Below are 12558 nucleotides of genomic sequence, written 5' to 3'. Positions count from 1 at the left end.
TTAATCAGCCTCTCTCCTCAGCCCCTATTCTGAATGCTTAGAACGTTCACACACACGGTGATAATACCAGCTTTTCTTCCATCAAAAAGAAGCCTCACCAAAAACAGATCTCACCAGTTTCATTGACAAACTCCTACTGAAACAAACAGGGACCACATAACTCCAAAGAGTTTCCTATTTTGTGCTGCCATGTTTCTTGGCTCTGTGGTTATGGCACTTACTGAGATGTGGGAGACTCAGATGAGCGTTCTAACCCTCTTCCCCTCGCCCCCAAATATACTTCATCCTGGACCTGAGAAACCTTCCTAATGGAAGAGTCATCAAACCTGATATGCCCCCTCAAAAAATTCACAACCAGCTCTCTATATAAAGTTATTAGGAGTCACAAGAGGCATTATTATAGATGGTCTGGCTAGTTCCGTCATTCAAGGCAGGGAGTTAGCTATTCAAAGAAATGCTTATTATCAGCTGCGATGCATTTCTTTTTAAATGCAGAGCATAACACCAGGAAAGAATGATCTTCCCTAGTCTTTATTCGATTGAATATTTCCTTAGGTATGGTTGCTGCCTACAGGTTATAGCCACAAAAGCAAAGAGGAATGTAGCTAAATCTAGCAGACTGTTTGTCTCGGTCCTCTCATTATACGTTTTTCTGTTGACTGTCTGATGAACACTATCAAAAACAGTTCCAAATACTTTGTATCTCAAGACAGAGAGACATACAGTAAACAACTATGTTCTCTATTGGTGAAAGCACTTTAAGGTCTCATCTCAAGACAGATGAAATAATATAGCAAATACTAAAGGGAAAAGGCATTTGTACCCAGACATTTTTAATTTTAAAGTTACTGAAGGAATTAAATCAATACTGATCCCACTGTCTCTTGTCAACCGTACTTTTTTAATTAAACACTAAACACAAGACAACCATTCAGACCAGAAATCACATGCCTCCAATTTATGTTCAAATCATCATCATCAAAAAAAAACTACTTTGAAATCCATAAAACCTATTTTGTCCATGCTCACTTTAGAATTTTAAAAGGGCTGATTTCTCTGTGACTCACCCTGTGACCTTTGTCAAGTCATTTAAGCACACTATGAGAGAACCCTTAATGCTTTACAGTCAACATGACATTATGCCATGCTGCCTAAAAGAAATCAACCAGTTAATGATGCTTAGAGGTCACAGCGACTCATGTGACACTTACATAAGTCTATTAAAATACTGTACATGGTTTCATATTCACTTTTAACACTGCACATTGTAACACTGGCAAACGAGGTGCCAGCTTATGCCAAGGTCCCCATGCCTCACGTGGATACTGACAAACACATAGCTGGAAAGAGTCTGGCTCACCCGCGTATATAAGTATTGTTAAAACAGGTATTAGAATTATAAAAACGTGCTCATTGTTTAGACTCGATTGAATGCTTTGTAAGTTGCTGCCTGCATTAATCTCACTTATGACATCTGTATCCCATGTTACAAGGTAATAGCTGAGCATTTGCATTGTAAGCCTCTGTAGCTGTGTAAATCACCAGACCGGAAAGGGGCATGAATTAGTGTGAAATGCTGGCTTCCAACAGAAGGCATTAGGTCCTGCCCAACACAGAAGACCCATTGCTGCACATCAGAGGACAAAAGGCATTGTTGATTGCTCTCCCCGCTGGGTGCCCCCAGCCCCACGAAGAGGAGAGGTGCAAGTGAATTCTTCCCATCAGCTAAGTTTGCAACATGAAACTGAAGGGGGGAAGGAATAAAAAGCCCCTGAATAGTATTGTGACTTTTGGTGAAAGGGACCAGCTCTCAGAGAGACAAGCTTACCTGGGTAGCAAAATAGACCGGAGTACCCAGGCGACTGTCTGTGACCACTTTATAGTGTATTATAGTGTGTGAGGGATTTACACTTGATAATTGGTTGGTGAAATCTAAGTGTAGAACTCACCACCAGTTTAATGTTTATGCCCTGCTTTTTAACAGTCTACCCTGAGGTTGGTACGCCTGCTTTTGAGCCACTAACGGACAGCTTGACACATGTTTATTCCATCTCTCTCCCTGATCCTGCCTGTGTCAGATCTGTGGGGCAGGGGCCACAGCTTCCCAACCTTTAGTCAGGGCCTAATTCCTAATGGAGTATCTGGCTGCTAGCGTAGCGTAAGTATCACCAGGCAGACAACAAGGCTACGTTAAAACCACTGCTCTAAATGCATGAGGGTCAAATATCCCTCTTCTGGGATAGAATTAGGGGCAGACGACTGCCTGGGTGCCAGACTTGAGGGGTGCTGGGCTCCGACTGCTATTTTTGTTGTTGGCGACAAAAGGAAAAATGGAATGTTGGAAGTAACAGGTTTCCGGTTACTTGCGGATTCGTTTGTCACCAACCTCCTAGAATGTTCTGGAGCTTTGAAGAATCTTGTAAAACCTTCCAGACTTTGAAAACTACATTTTCCTTGAGCCTCCTAGGATGTTGTCAGCCAAGCCCTCCCGGGTATATAAGGCAAAGGGCATCACCAGACAGTCAGTGAGATACAAGAACGAAGCGACGTGAGAGCCCAGCTGATATATTATGAACCTTGTTTTATTGTGTAATTGTGAAAGTGTACTTGTGTTTTAAGACTTGAAGAGTGTGAGTAGCTGCTAATAAAGGACATATTTAATAAGACACCACAGATATCTATAGAACCCCTATCTATGGAACACTATAAAAGAAATACCATTACTTCTTGGCATGAATAAATACAGATTAACAGATCCTAGCATGCAAATGTATGGTCTTATATGACAGGGATAAATCATGCATTTAAATCATGCAAAGTCATGAAATGGGCTACAAATGCAATAAAAAAATAAGGTATTCAGAAGTTTAACATATGGAGCAGGGGGTGCTGACGATGCTCCTTGCTTGGGATGCCATTGGGTCTAGGGTCGGCCCTGGCCCCAACCTTGCACTTGGATCAACCCTGGCAAATCCATGTGTAGCCCTGCTGAGCTCAACAGTGCTGTGCTGTGGGCCGTCTGACACAGTTTCCATTACAGGCCCTCCATTTGTAAGTTCCCCTTTTGCACAGATCAGGTGGTTGGATATCTGCCTTATTGGAGGGCAGAAATCAAACTTGCACAGGGAAATGTAAAGGATGGCTTGAGGCTGCTTGAAAAATGATGGGTCTGTAATACAGTCTGTAGAATAACTTGCTATCCAGAAATATCTTAATTAAAGCAGATGCTAACCTTCACCATCACGACCCAAAGTATCCAGGCTGACATGTTTTTCTAGGCCCATCTCTCCTGATGGTTTTTCAGGACACACTGGGTAGCATTCAGCTCCGATGTCCTTTCATATATCAAGCAAAACAATTGGACTAAAGCACTCTATGGGTCAACTGACGAACAGCATTGAGCAGGGCTTAAATTCTCAGAGTATTTCCCGGGGGCCCCCGCAATCCCCCTGCCCCCAGCATGCTATAAAAGCTCCACGGGGGTCGAAAATATTTACTGGCACTCCGCTCTGGACAGCTCCAGCTGAATTTATGCCCTGTCACTGAGGCAAAAGCAAGGCTGTTGCTACCAGTCCGTCAAGAGCTTTGACTTCGTATCATAGATCTATGTAATGTTTGCAAGGCATAGTCAAAAGACTACAAAGTCAAGGCAAATGTGACTCGTGACAGACTGATAGAAGCGGCCTTGCCCCGGCCCTGCAGGCTGACCAGTCAGCTGACCTAGGGAGTGCTGATGATGACCTGGGAAGTGGAATGCACAATTCCCACTAGAAATTGGGCAGACTGGATGCCCAATTGCCCTTCGCAGCTTTGGAAATCTCAGCCACATATAATAAAGATGCTCATATATAATGTTTATCTGAACTCATAAATCCTGTACTTTATTTTAGGTTCACTAAGCATTTTAATGTCCAAATGCCCATTGTCTCGTCCAAAACACCTAGTGATCATTTTTCAGAACATTACAGTGCGGGCAGATTAAAGTCACAAATACATACCCATTCTGATTGACATTGCAGGGGTTTCTGTCACTAATTAACATGCTGTAAAAATACCGATTAATTCACCACCGATGGAACCCCATCAGTGGCAATGTTGGGAGGTGGACTTACATGCTGAGCACTTTTGAAAATCTGGCCTTATGATTTATGTAAATGACGTAGTCACTCCCTGGTAAAAACAGCAGCTGCTTACACTAGGGGAGTATCTACACTAGGCTTTTTTTTTGTGTGTGTGTGCAAAAATGGCCCCACCGTTGTCACCATATGAGTGCAGAATGGGCTCCAAGTAGCCAGGTGCTGTCTATATCCTGTTCACATCAGGAAGGTACTTAGCACCTTCTCTACACTAGGGCTCTTAGGGTACATCTACACTACCCACCAGATTGGCGGGTAGCAACGGATCAATTTATCCGTGTAGTGTGGACGTGATAAATCGATGCCCAATCACTCTCCCGTCGACTGCTGAACTCCAGCAGTGCGAGAGGCGGAAGCAAAGTCGACGGGGGAGCGGCGGCTGTCGATCCAGCGCCGCGAGGATGCAAAATAAGTGATTCCGATCTAAGATACGCAACTTCAGCTACGAGAATAGCGTAGCTGAAGTCGACGTATCTTAGCTTGATCCCCTCCCACCCCCTGGTATAGACCAGGCCTTGCTGGGGACACTGAACTGGTGGGAAAACTCAGAAATATGCCTAGTGTAGACAAGACCACCATGACACTTGATTCTCCAGACTTGAGTTTACTACATAGGCTTTAAAAACAACAAAAACAATATACACGTGATGACCAAGGCAACCATAGCACCCTGGGCTCCTAAACCTGCAGCAATTTCACTGTTTGGGTGTAGATATTAAAAATGATACTTCGATTCATACTTTTTTTTATAGATAGAACTATGAAAATGTCAAGAAGTTACGTCACATTTGAGGGTGAACTTTTGCATGTGCAAAAGCAGAAATCCATCAAGACTTGGCTAACATTAAGAAGCACTTTAAAAAAAACCTCGTATTTACAAATAATTCTGTCTACAATAATGCCATATATTTGTGTGTATATACACATGCCCCATATATAGGGGTGTGAGCAAATGTGTGTCTATATCTATATCTAGAGAGAATTCTGCTTTCCCTTGCCTCCTAACTTGTTTGTTATTGGCAGAAACACAGGTATGATAGCAATTTCTCAACTGAAGTTGCAATGCTCTGTTTCTGACATCACAACTGGCTGCTGAGGCTTGCAATGAGAGAAATAAGCAGCAGAAACGGATGAATCCTTTAAGAAACAAATATCCTCTTTTCATGCAAATGTTTCTAACAACAAAGGGAAAAAAGAATAGCAGACAGAACTCCTTTTAGATAAGTCTTTCCAACATTTTGACACTGACTCAAAAAAAAAAGAAATATATAAAATCCAGACAGTGAAACTCTAATTATCTTACTACACAAAGAATTATAGATCTGTAAATGTTAACTGTTATAATGTTAGTGTTCTGTATTTGCAGTAATAGCCACCTCCATTGCTTAAAGACTCTTGCAAACCTCTTTTCTCATCTTTGTTTTATTGGACTTAAATCAATTTAGTCTCTAAATCTCTTGAATCCATAATTTTGCTTGAAATGAGATTACAAAGCAGCACTGATGATGCACATGAGAAACATAAATAAAAATATATTACACACAGACCTGCATGGTTACCCAGAGAAATAAGCCCTTTTTAAAATGCTTCCTTTTACAGCATTATCTCTTTACCTGTTTGGTGGTGATCAAAAGATGATACTGGAAAACAGAGAGAAGCCATGCATCAGTACACTTTGGGTACGTTTCTCCTGCATCCGTCTGCTAATGCCCTGCTTTTCAAGAACTGTGTCCTCTCCTTAGAAAAGACTGGCATGTAAGCTAAATTTTGCCCAGCTGTGTGGTGTTTTTTTGATGTGGACATAGTTTCACGGTTGTGACTCTAAACCCATTCCACTGATGACCTAGATTTACAAATATTTGTGCTTACTTCTCCAGTGGCGATGGGTCTGTCGGCTTGCTAGCCCTTCCAAAAGCTCTGTTGCAATCAGTATTTATAATAAACACAGTTACTGATTATCATGAGTTAGCCTATGAGCCATTCTCTCTAGGGCAGGGGTATCAAACACGCGGCCGGAGTTATTTCCTGCGGCCGCCAAGCTCCCCTCCCCCTCCAGTGTGCTGCATCCCCGCTCCTCTGCCTACCTCCAGGCGCTTCCCGCCACCAAACAGCTGTTTGGCAGCACTTAGCGCTTCCCAGGAGGGAGGGGGAGGAGTGGGGAGCCGCGCACTCAGGGGAGGAGGCGGAGAAGAGGCGGGGCAGGGATTTGGGGAAGGGGTTGGAATAGGGGCAGGGAACAGGTGGGAAGAGGTGGGGTAGGGGCGGGTCCTCATGGAAGGGGTGGAGTGGGGGCGGAGCCAGGGGCGGGGGCTTTTGTACCTTTATATGAAAAGGCGTCAGTGATGCGGCCCTTGGGCCAATGTACTGGTCCTCATGTGGCCCTCCTGGTGATTTGAGTTTGAGATCCCTGATCTAGGGGCTTAACTGACAGATATGAAAATGTGTGACTGCAAACTGTGAGACTGCACTATGTTTAAAATTTGCTCATCTGAACTTTTGACTGCCATACCTCACATGGTAAAACAGAGAGGCTGGTTTCTAAACATCAAGTGTGTTTAATTCCCTCTGCCTGCCGTAAGCTCAAGACAAAGTCATCCCAGTAAATAAACATAACACCTGGTGTTCCTATAGCACTGTCCATGCTGAAGGATTCCCAAAGCTCTTTATGAACAGATAGACTGGACTGACTTCCTCTTTCAGTATGTTATTCATGTCTTTATCATCTTTGCTGTAATAATCCAACCCTTTCCCCAGAATGCAGATGCTTCTGAGATGAAACATGGCAGCTGCTTAATATTCCACAGTAACACCACACAACCACTCAGAGCAGGAAGTGAAGAACACCATTTCTGCTAAGAAAAATCATATGCACAAATGCAATTTCTGACTCGAGTGGGACATATTTAGGAGGAAATGGGGGAGAAAGGGAGTTTGGTTTTTTTGCTTCTTTATGATGTATAAAGAACTTTTCCCCATCTCGGTATTTTTCTACTACTTTTTCACGTTGTCTCTCCTGGAACACTCCTTGTGACTAGAAAACTAGTGGGATGATGACATCACAAAAGAGGAACAAATAACAAGGGGAGTGATTTGCCAGTCAGACTGCTTAAAATTCTATTTTCAGAATATTTCTTTAAATAAAAACACACCTACTTGGCTAGTCTGAGCAACATTTTGGGAGAAAAGGATGTTTGTGGCTAAGATTCCAAGTGCCCGTTCAGTTCAATGGTAAGAAAGCGCAGCACATGCTTTTGAGACATCTGATTTAGCAAAACCAGGAAAGAACAGACTTAACATTTCCTAACATTGCTAAGGTTAAAAAAAAAAAAAAAACACACAATCAGGAAAAAACTGCGTTTTGTGGTTGCTGAGAAAAAGTTTAGGCCTACTTTATACGTCATAAAGGAGCAGAAAGAAGGCACCAGAAAATTCTTTAAATTTTCTTTTGAAATCTTTAAAAAAAAAAACTTTCAAGTTCAATTTATTGCCTTACAATCCTACTATCAAATCTCCAACACACAACACTGGATAGGCCTCCTTACAGGTTCTGACTATAAAGATCGGAAAAACTCATCACTACCAACGTGAGCCGCTTTGATGAATTCCTCTGTGGTCAGCACTTTTTGCATAAAACAAAAATCACTCACACGCCATTTAACACCCAAAATGAAACAGCTGTAAATCCAGCAATTAGCGCTGTAATTTGACTGTTCTGATCAAGTGCACCAAAGGCTGCTTAGCCGCTGTGGAATTTGAGAGCTGCCACAGAATCTGCAGGAGTGCTTGGTTTTTTTAAAAATTTAAGTGCTGAACAAATGAACATTCAGAAAAGAGGGAGAAAAAAAGAGAATGCAGATGTACTAGGAGAGCAGGGAGAAAGGACTGCAAGGGGAGATGAAGAGAGGAGGGAAAAGATTGGGGGAGAAAAAAGGCAAACTGGGAAAAGCAGAAAAATGGGTCATCTGAAAGGTTTTTTAAATCTTCCACACTCTTTTAGACATCAGGTACTGAACAGCACTTTTAGTTTCACAAACATCTATTTAGAAGGAACGGTTATTTCCCAGCCCCTCTAACATGCTAGCAAAATAGTTAGTTTGCCCACTCTCTCTCAAAGCATAAAGCTCCTGTAATCCAATGTACTTCAATGGGGTCAAGAGAGGTCTCTCTAGAACACTCAGAGGCTGGCAAGTATACAGGGTACGAGGTAAAGAGCTCCACACCCTTGTTCTGCATGTCACCCACAACCACAGGAGCTTGCTGTGATATGTTAGTGCTGGCTGGTTTGCGCTACAGAATGAAGTCCACTATTTAGTCACGGCACAAGTACAGCACTGAAAGCAGCAGGGCAGGCTACCGCTCACTGTCCAAAGAACCTCATGGACTGAGGAACCACCTCGCCATGCTGGGAGGCCCATTTTCTAGGCCGCGTTGGTCCTTGCTTGGGATCTTTACTGAGACAGCCAAGAAAGGGGGGCAGGTTTTCTGATGTGGACACTTGTCCAGAAGGAACTGGACTAAGAGCCCCAACTCATTTCCCACAGGCCCTAGACAGTCATGTAGGGTGACCAGATGTCCCATTTTTAAAGGGACAGACCCATTGTTGGGGACTGACATTTTAGGCGCCCATTACCCCCCACCCCCATCCCGTTTTTTCACAGTTGCTATCTGGTCATCCTAGAGCCATCAGAGGAGGGACATTTTGGTCAATATCACTAGGGAATCTATAAGTTTGACAAATAGCTTAGCTACTAATGTTTCCAGTTCACAACTACAATAAGCTTTTAAAATAGGCCGTAATAGTTGAAAGCACCAAAAGCTTCCCATTGTTTATCCCCTGGCTGGCCTAAATTATCCATATAAAAAACGGGGCCAGGAGTGACATTATAACAGGGACACACAACCACCCATTACATTTAATATCCATTCGGCAAGAGAAAACACCCTGGCCTTAAAAATTTCACAGGTGCCCAGACCCTGCTAACAAACTGACCCTGACCCTGCCATACAAAATCTGATGTTCAAAGTGCTCCAGAATTGCAGGAGCACTAATGCCCAGCATGGCTGTTACAGACACAAACATACAAGAGCACAGTGCCTCTGGAGAATCGTCGCAGAGAATGCCTCCAAGCAGCACAGAGCAATCTGAATACATATTCTTACAGCACATTCAAATGCTGGGCTCAGAAACACTACATCGAATTTTCAATTTGAATATAAAAATGCACGAAACAGCAAAATATACCTCATCAAATGAGATCAATATGTCCCACTACGTGTTAATCTACACACACACGTATAAACACACAAACATATATGTATCTGACATCATTTACCAGCCACTCAGCTGTAGGAGAATGTGATTAATCCTACATGACATGCTCTGAACTTTCCCTTCAGACAGTCTCTCCTCCTCCTTCAGACCTACTGGCAATGGGTGTCATTCGACCTGCAGATTTCACTCTGAATAAGGATCAGAGAAACCGTGGCCGCTAACCCATGATTTGCCTCCTTTGCACTGCAGCTCAGCCCAGAGACAAATTTGCTAAATGCATAATAAGGATTTTTTTTAACGGAGAATGGAAAAAAACAACACAATTCTCCCTCCCCTCCTATCTGCGCGCAAGGATCTGGGGGGAGGGGGAAACCAGCCAAAGAGGGGAGCCCACCAAACGGGAGGGAGCTAGAAATCCAAAGAACTTTGCAGCTAGGGTGGCAGGGGGAAGTTGGCTGGGATGGTGGGCGCTACCCCAGCCCAGCCCCTATTTCCTTCCCCCCGCCTTGCTGTCTCCCCCATTTCCAGGTCTCCTTCCCATCTTCCCTGGTCCATCGCTACCCATTTCTTTAGCTTGCTGCGAGCGGGACCATGTGCCCGCAGCCGCCTGTTCTGTGTTTACACTTTGGGGAAGTCTCTGCCGCCACCCTCCCACTCCGGCGTGGCGGGGGGAGGCGATCCAGGCTGTGCCCCCCAGAGACAGAAGGGCTTCGGCGCACACAGCCAGACCACGGCGCCTTCAACATGGCCCGGAGCCCGCCGGGAACTGGAAGAACACAGCAGCACTCGGCGCGCCAGGAGCGCAGCGAGCTGATGAGCACCCAGCCCACCAGCAGGGCACGTCTCTCCCTCCCCAAGCCCCGGGGAAACGCGGGGACTGCGCCCGCGGCAGGGGCTTCTCCAGCAAACGCCTGGCCCGCTCCAGACCTCTCGGGGCACTTGGGAGCCAGCGGCAGCCCCCAGCCCCGCGCAGCCAGCCCCGGCCGGCTCCTCCAACTTACCCATTCCAGCGCCCGCAGGAAAGCCAGCGGCTCCTTCACCGCCCGGAAAGTGCCCGTGGAGGCGAGCTAGGGGGAAAGCAAACACGAGACGGGGTCATGGAGCAGAGCGAGACCCGCCCCGGCCCGGGCCCCTGCCCCAAGCCCCCTCTCCCCCTACCTGGTTCACCGCCTCCATCGCTGCTCCGCCGCCGCCGCCCCCGACCCCCGAAGTTCACTGCCCTGCCCGGCTAGCGCGTCAAAGCGCCCAGGCGCTGCTGCGCGCAGAGGCCGCTTGGAGACGCGGTGCCTGCGCCGCTGCGCGCCCGGAGAAGCCACCCAGGAGCCGGGGCTGGAGCTGGGCGCTGCGCTCCCTCCGCACAGACACGCCGGGCTGTGGCACACGCCAGCCGAGAGCGCTGGGCGGAGGCAAGGGAGGGGCTGGCCGGGCGCCTCTGCCCCGCCTTCCCGGGCATGTGCGCGCTGCCCGCGCCCCTGGGCGCACAGCGCCGGAGAGGCCCTGGCGCGCCCCGGGGCCAGCGCGGGGAGCTGGGGGGGAGGCGAGCAGCTGGGGGGGTGGGGGGCGCTGAACGGGAGGGGACCTAGGAGCTGCGGTGGGGGGGTGAGGAGCAGAGAGCAGCAGGGGGACCCGGGAGCTGAGATGGGGGGGTCAGGGAGTGAGGAGCAGAGATTGGGGGAGCAGGGGGACCCGGGAGCTGAGATGGGGGGTAAGAAGCAGGGGGACCCGGGAGGTGAAATGGGGGGGTCAGGGAGTGAGGAGCAGAGATTGGGGAAGCAGGGGGACCCGGGAGCTGAGATGGGGGGGTAAGAAGCAGGGGGACCCAGGAGGTGAATTGGGGGGTCAGGGAGTGAGGAGCAGAGATTGGGGGAGCAGGGGGACCCGGGAGCTGAGATGGGGGGGTAAGAAGCAGGGGGACCCAGGAGGTGAATTGGGGGGTCAGGGAGTGAGGAGCAGAGATTGGGGGAGCAGGGGGACCCGGGAGCTGAGATGAGGAGGTCAAGGAGTGAAGAAGCTTGGGAGGAGCAGGGGCAGCTAGGACGTGAGATGTGGGGTGTCAGTGGACATGGGGCTCAGAGGGTGAAGGAGATGAGCTGAGGAGCAAGGAAGCCAGGGTGGGGATGAGAGTTTGGGATGGGAAGGTGTTGGGTTATATAGCCTGCTGCAGGGTGGAGGGAAAGGCCCCCGCAGGGCTGAGAGTGGCTAAGGGGTGCATGAGCGATGGGGGCATACAGGGATGGGGTGCAGGGGACCAGCTGCCATTCACAGGTGACAGGTTTGTATAATTTTTGGTGGTGCCCAGAACAGGTCAATGCTCCCCCCCCACACACACACACCTGCCTAAGGCTCTAGGAGGAAGTTTGGGTGCAGAAGGAGTGCAGGCTCTGGGAGGGAGTTTGGGTGCAGGCTTTGGGCTGGGGCAGGTTGTTGGGGTGTGGGCTCTGGGAGGGAGTTTGGGTGCAGGAGGGGGCTTCTTCAATTGTTTTTCTCCTCCTTCAGTCCCCCCCCCCCCCCATCACTGGACATGCATTTTTACTTGCAAAAGGAGAAAAGGTGAAGGAAGGGGAAAGTAAAAGGAGGAGGGGGAGGTAGGGGAAAAGGAGAGGAAAAGCAAAGTGAAAACAACCACTCTCCGTGAGTTTAGCCAGAAAGTCTGAAAATTATTTCCTTGCGTGGAAAAATTTCAAGAAAAAATGTTTCCAGGTCTTAGCATCGTTCCACTATTTCTATCCATCGGTGTTAAAAATCTGCAACCAACCCGCTCCCGTAACGCACAATCTGACATTTAAAAAGTAAGACAAGATAATTCCCCACCCCTTAACACATTCTGCATTAGACCCTATGAAACATAAATGTAGGTGGCAACAGAATTGTTATGCCATCCTACCAGTTTCAGAGACCCCATATTGGCATTTTTGTAACATTTCCTTGGCAGCAGAACAATGGGTTTGGCATCATTTCCTGACATATTCTTAATACTATATCATTGCCATAGCCTCGCCTTGAGAGCATTTCCCGTTTGTCTTTCCTCATTTACATCATCCTCTCACACTGACAGAGTTTCATTTTCTTTTGACATGAAAACATCACAATGGGAACTTTGTGATGGAATTATGTCCTGCTGAAGTGAAGGATAAAGAGAAGATGGGGCAG

At 47.0% G+C, this 12558-nt stretch overlaps 1 protein-coding gene across 1 annotated transcript in view; it reads right to left on the bottom strand.

Annotated features, from left to right (window-relative positions):
- SYNPR (synaptoporin) overlaps positions 1–10765 on the bottom strand; it is a 170691-nt gene extending 159926 nt beyond the window's left edge. Inside the window, exons 1-3 of the mRNA XM_045025506.1 lie at positions 10567–10765; positions 10410–10475; positions 5750–5776 (exon numbers count right to left, since the gene is read on the bottom strand). Coding sequence (XP_044881441.1) covers positions 5750–5776; positions 10410–10475; positions 10567–10584 — 111 coding nt within the window. The 5' untranslated portion in view covers positions 10585–10765. The remainder of the gene's footprint in view (positions 1–5749; positions 5777–10409; positions 10476–10566) is intronic.
- Positions 10766–12558: the final 1793 nt, after the last annotated feature.

This window comes from Mauremys mutica, chromosome 7 (assembly GCF_020497125.1).
Source record: "Mauremys mutica isolate MM-2020 ecotype Southern chromosome 7, ASM2049712v1, whole genome shotgun sequence".
Lineage (NCBI taxonomy): Eukaryota > Metazoa > Chordata > Testudines > Geoemydidae > Mauremys > Mauremys mutica.
This window is presented reverse-complemented; position numbering and strand designations above follow the sequence as displayed.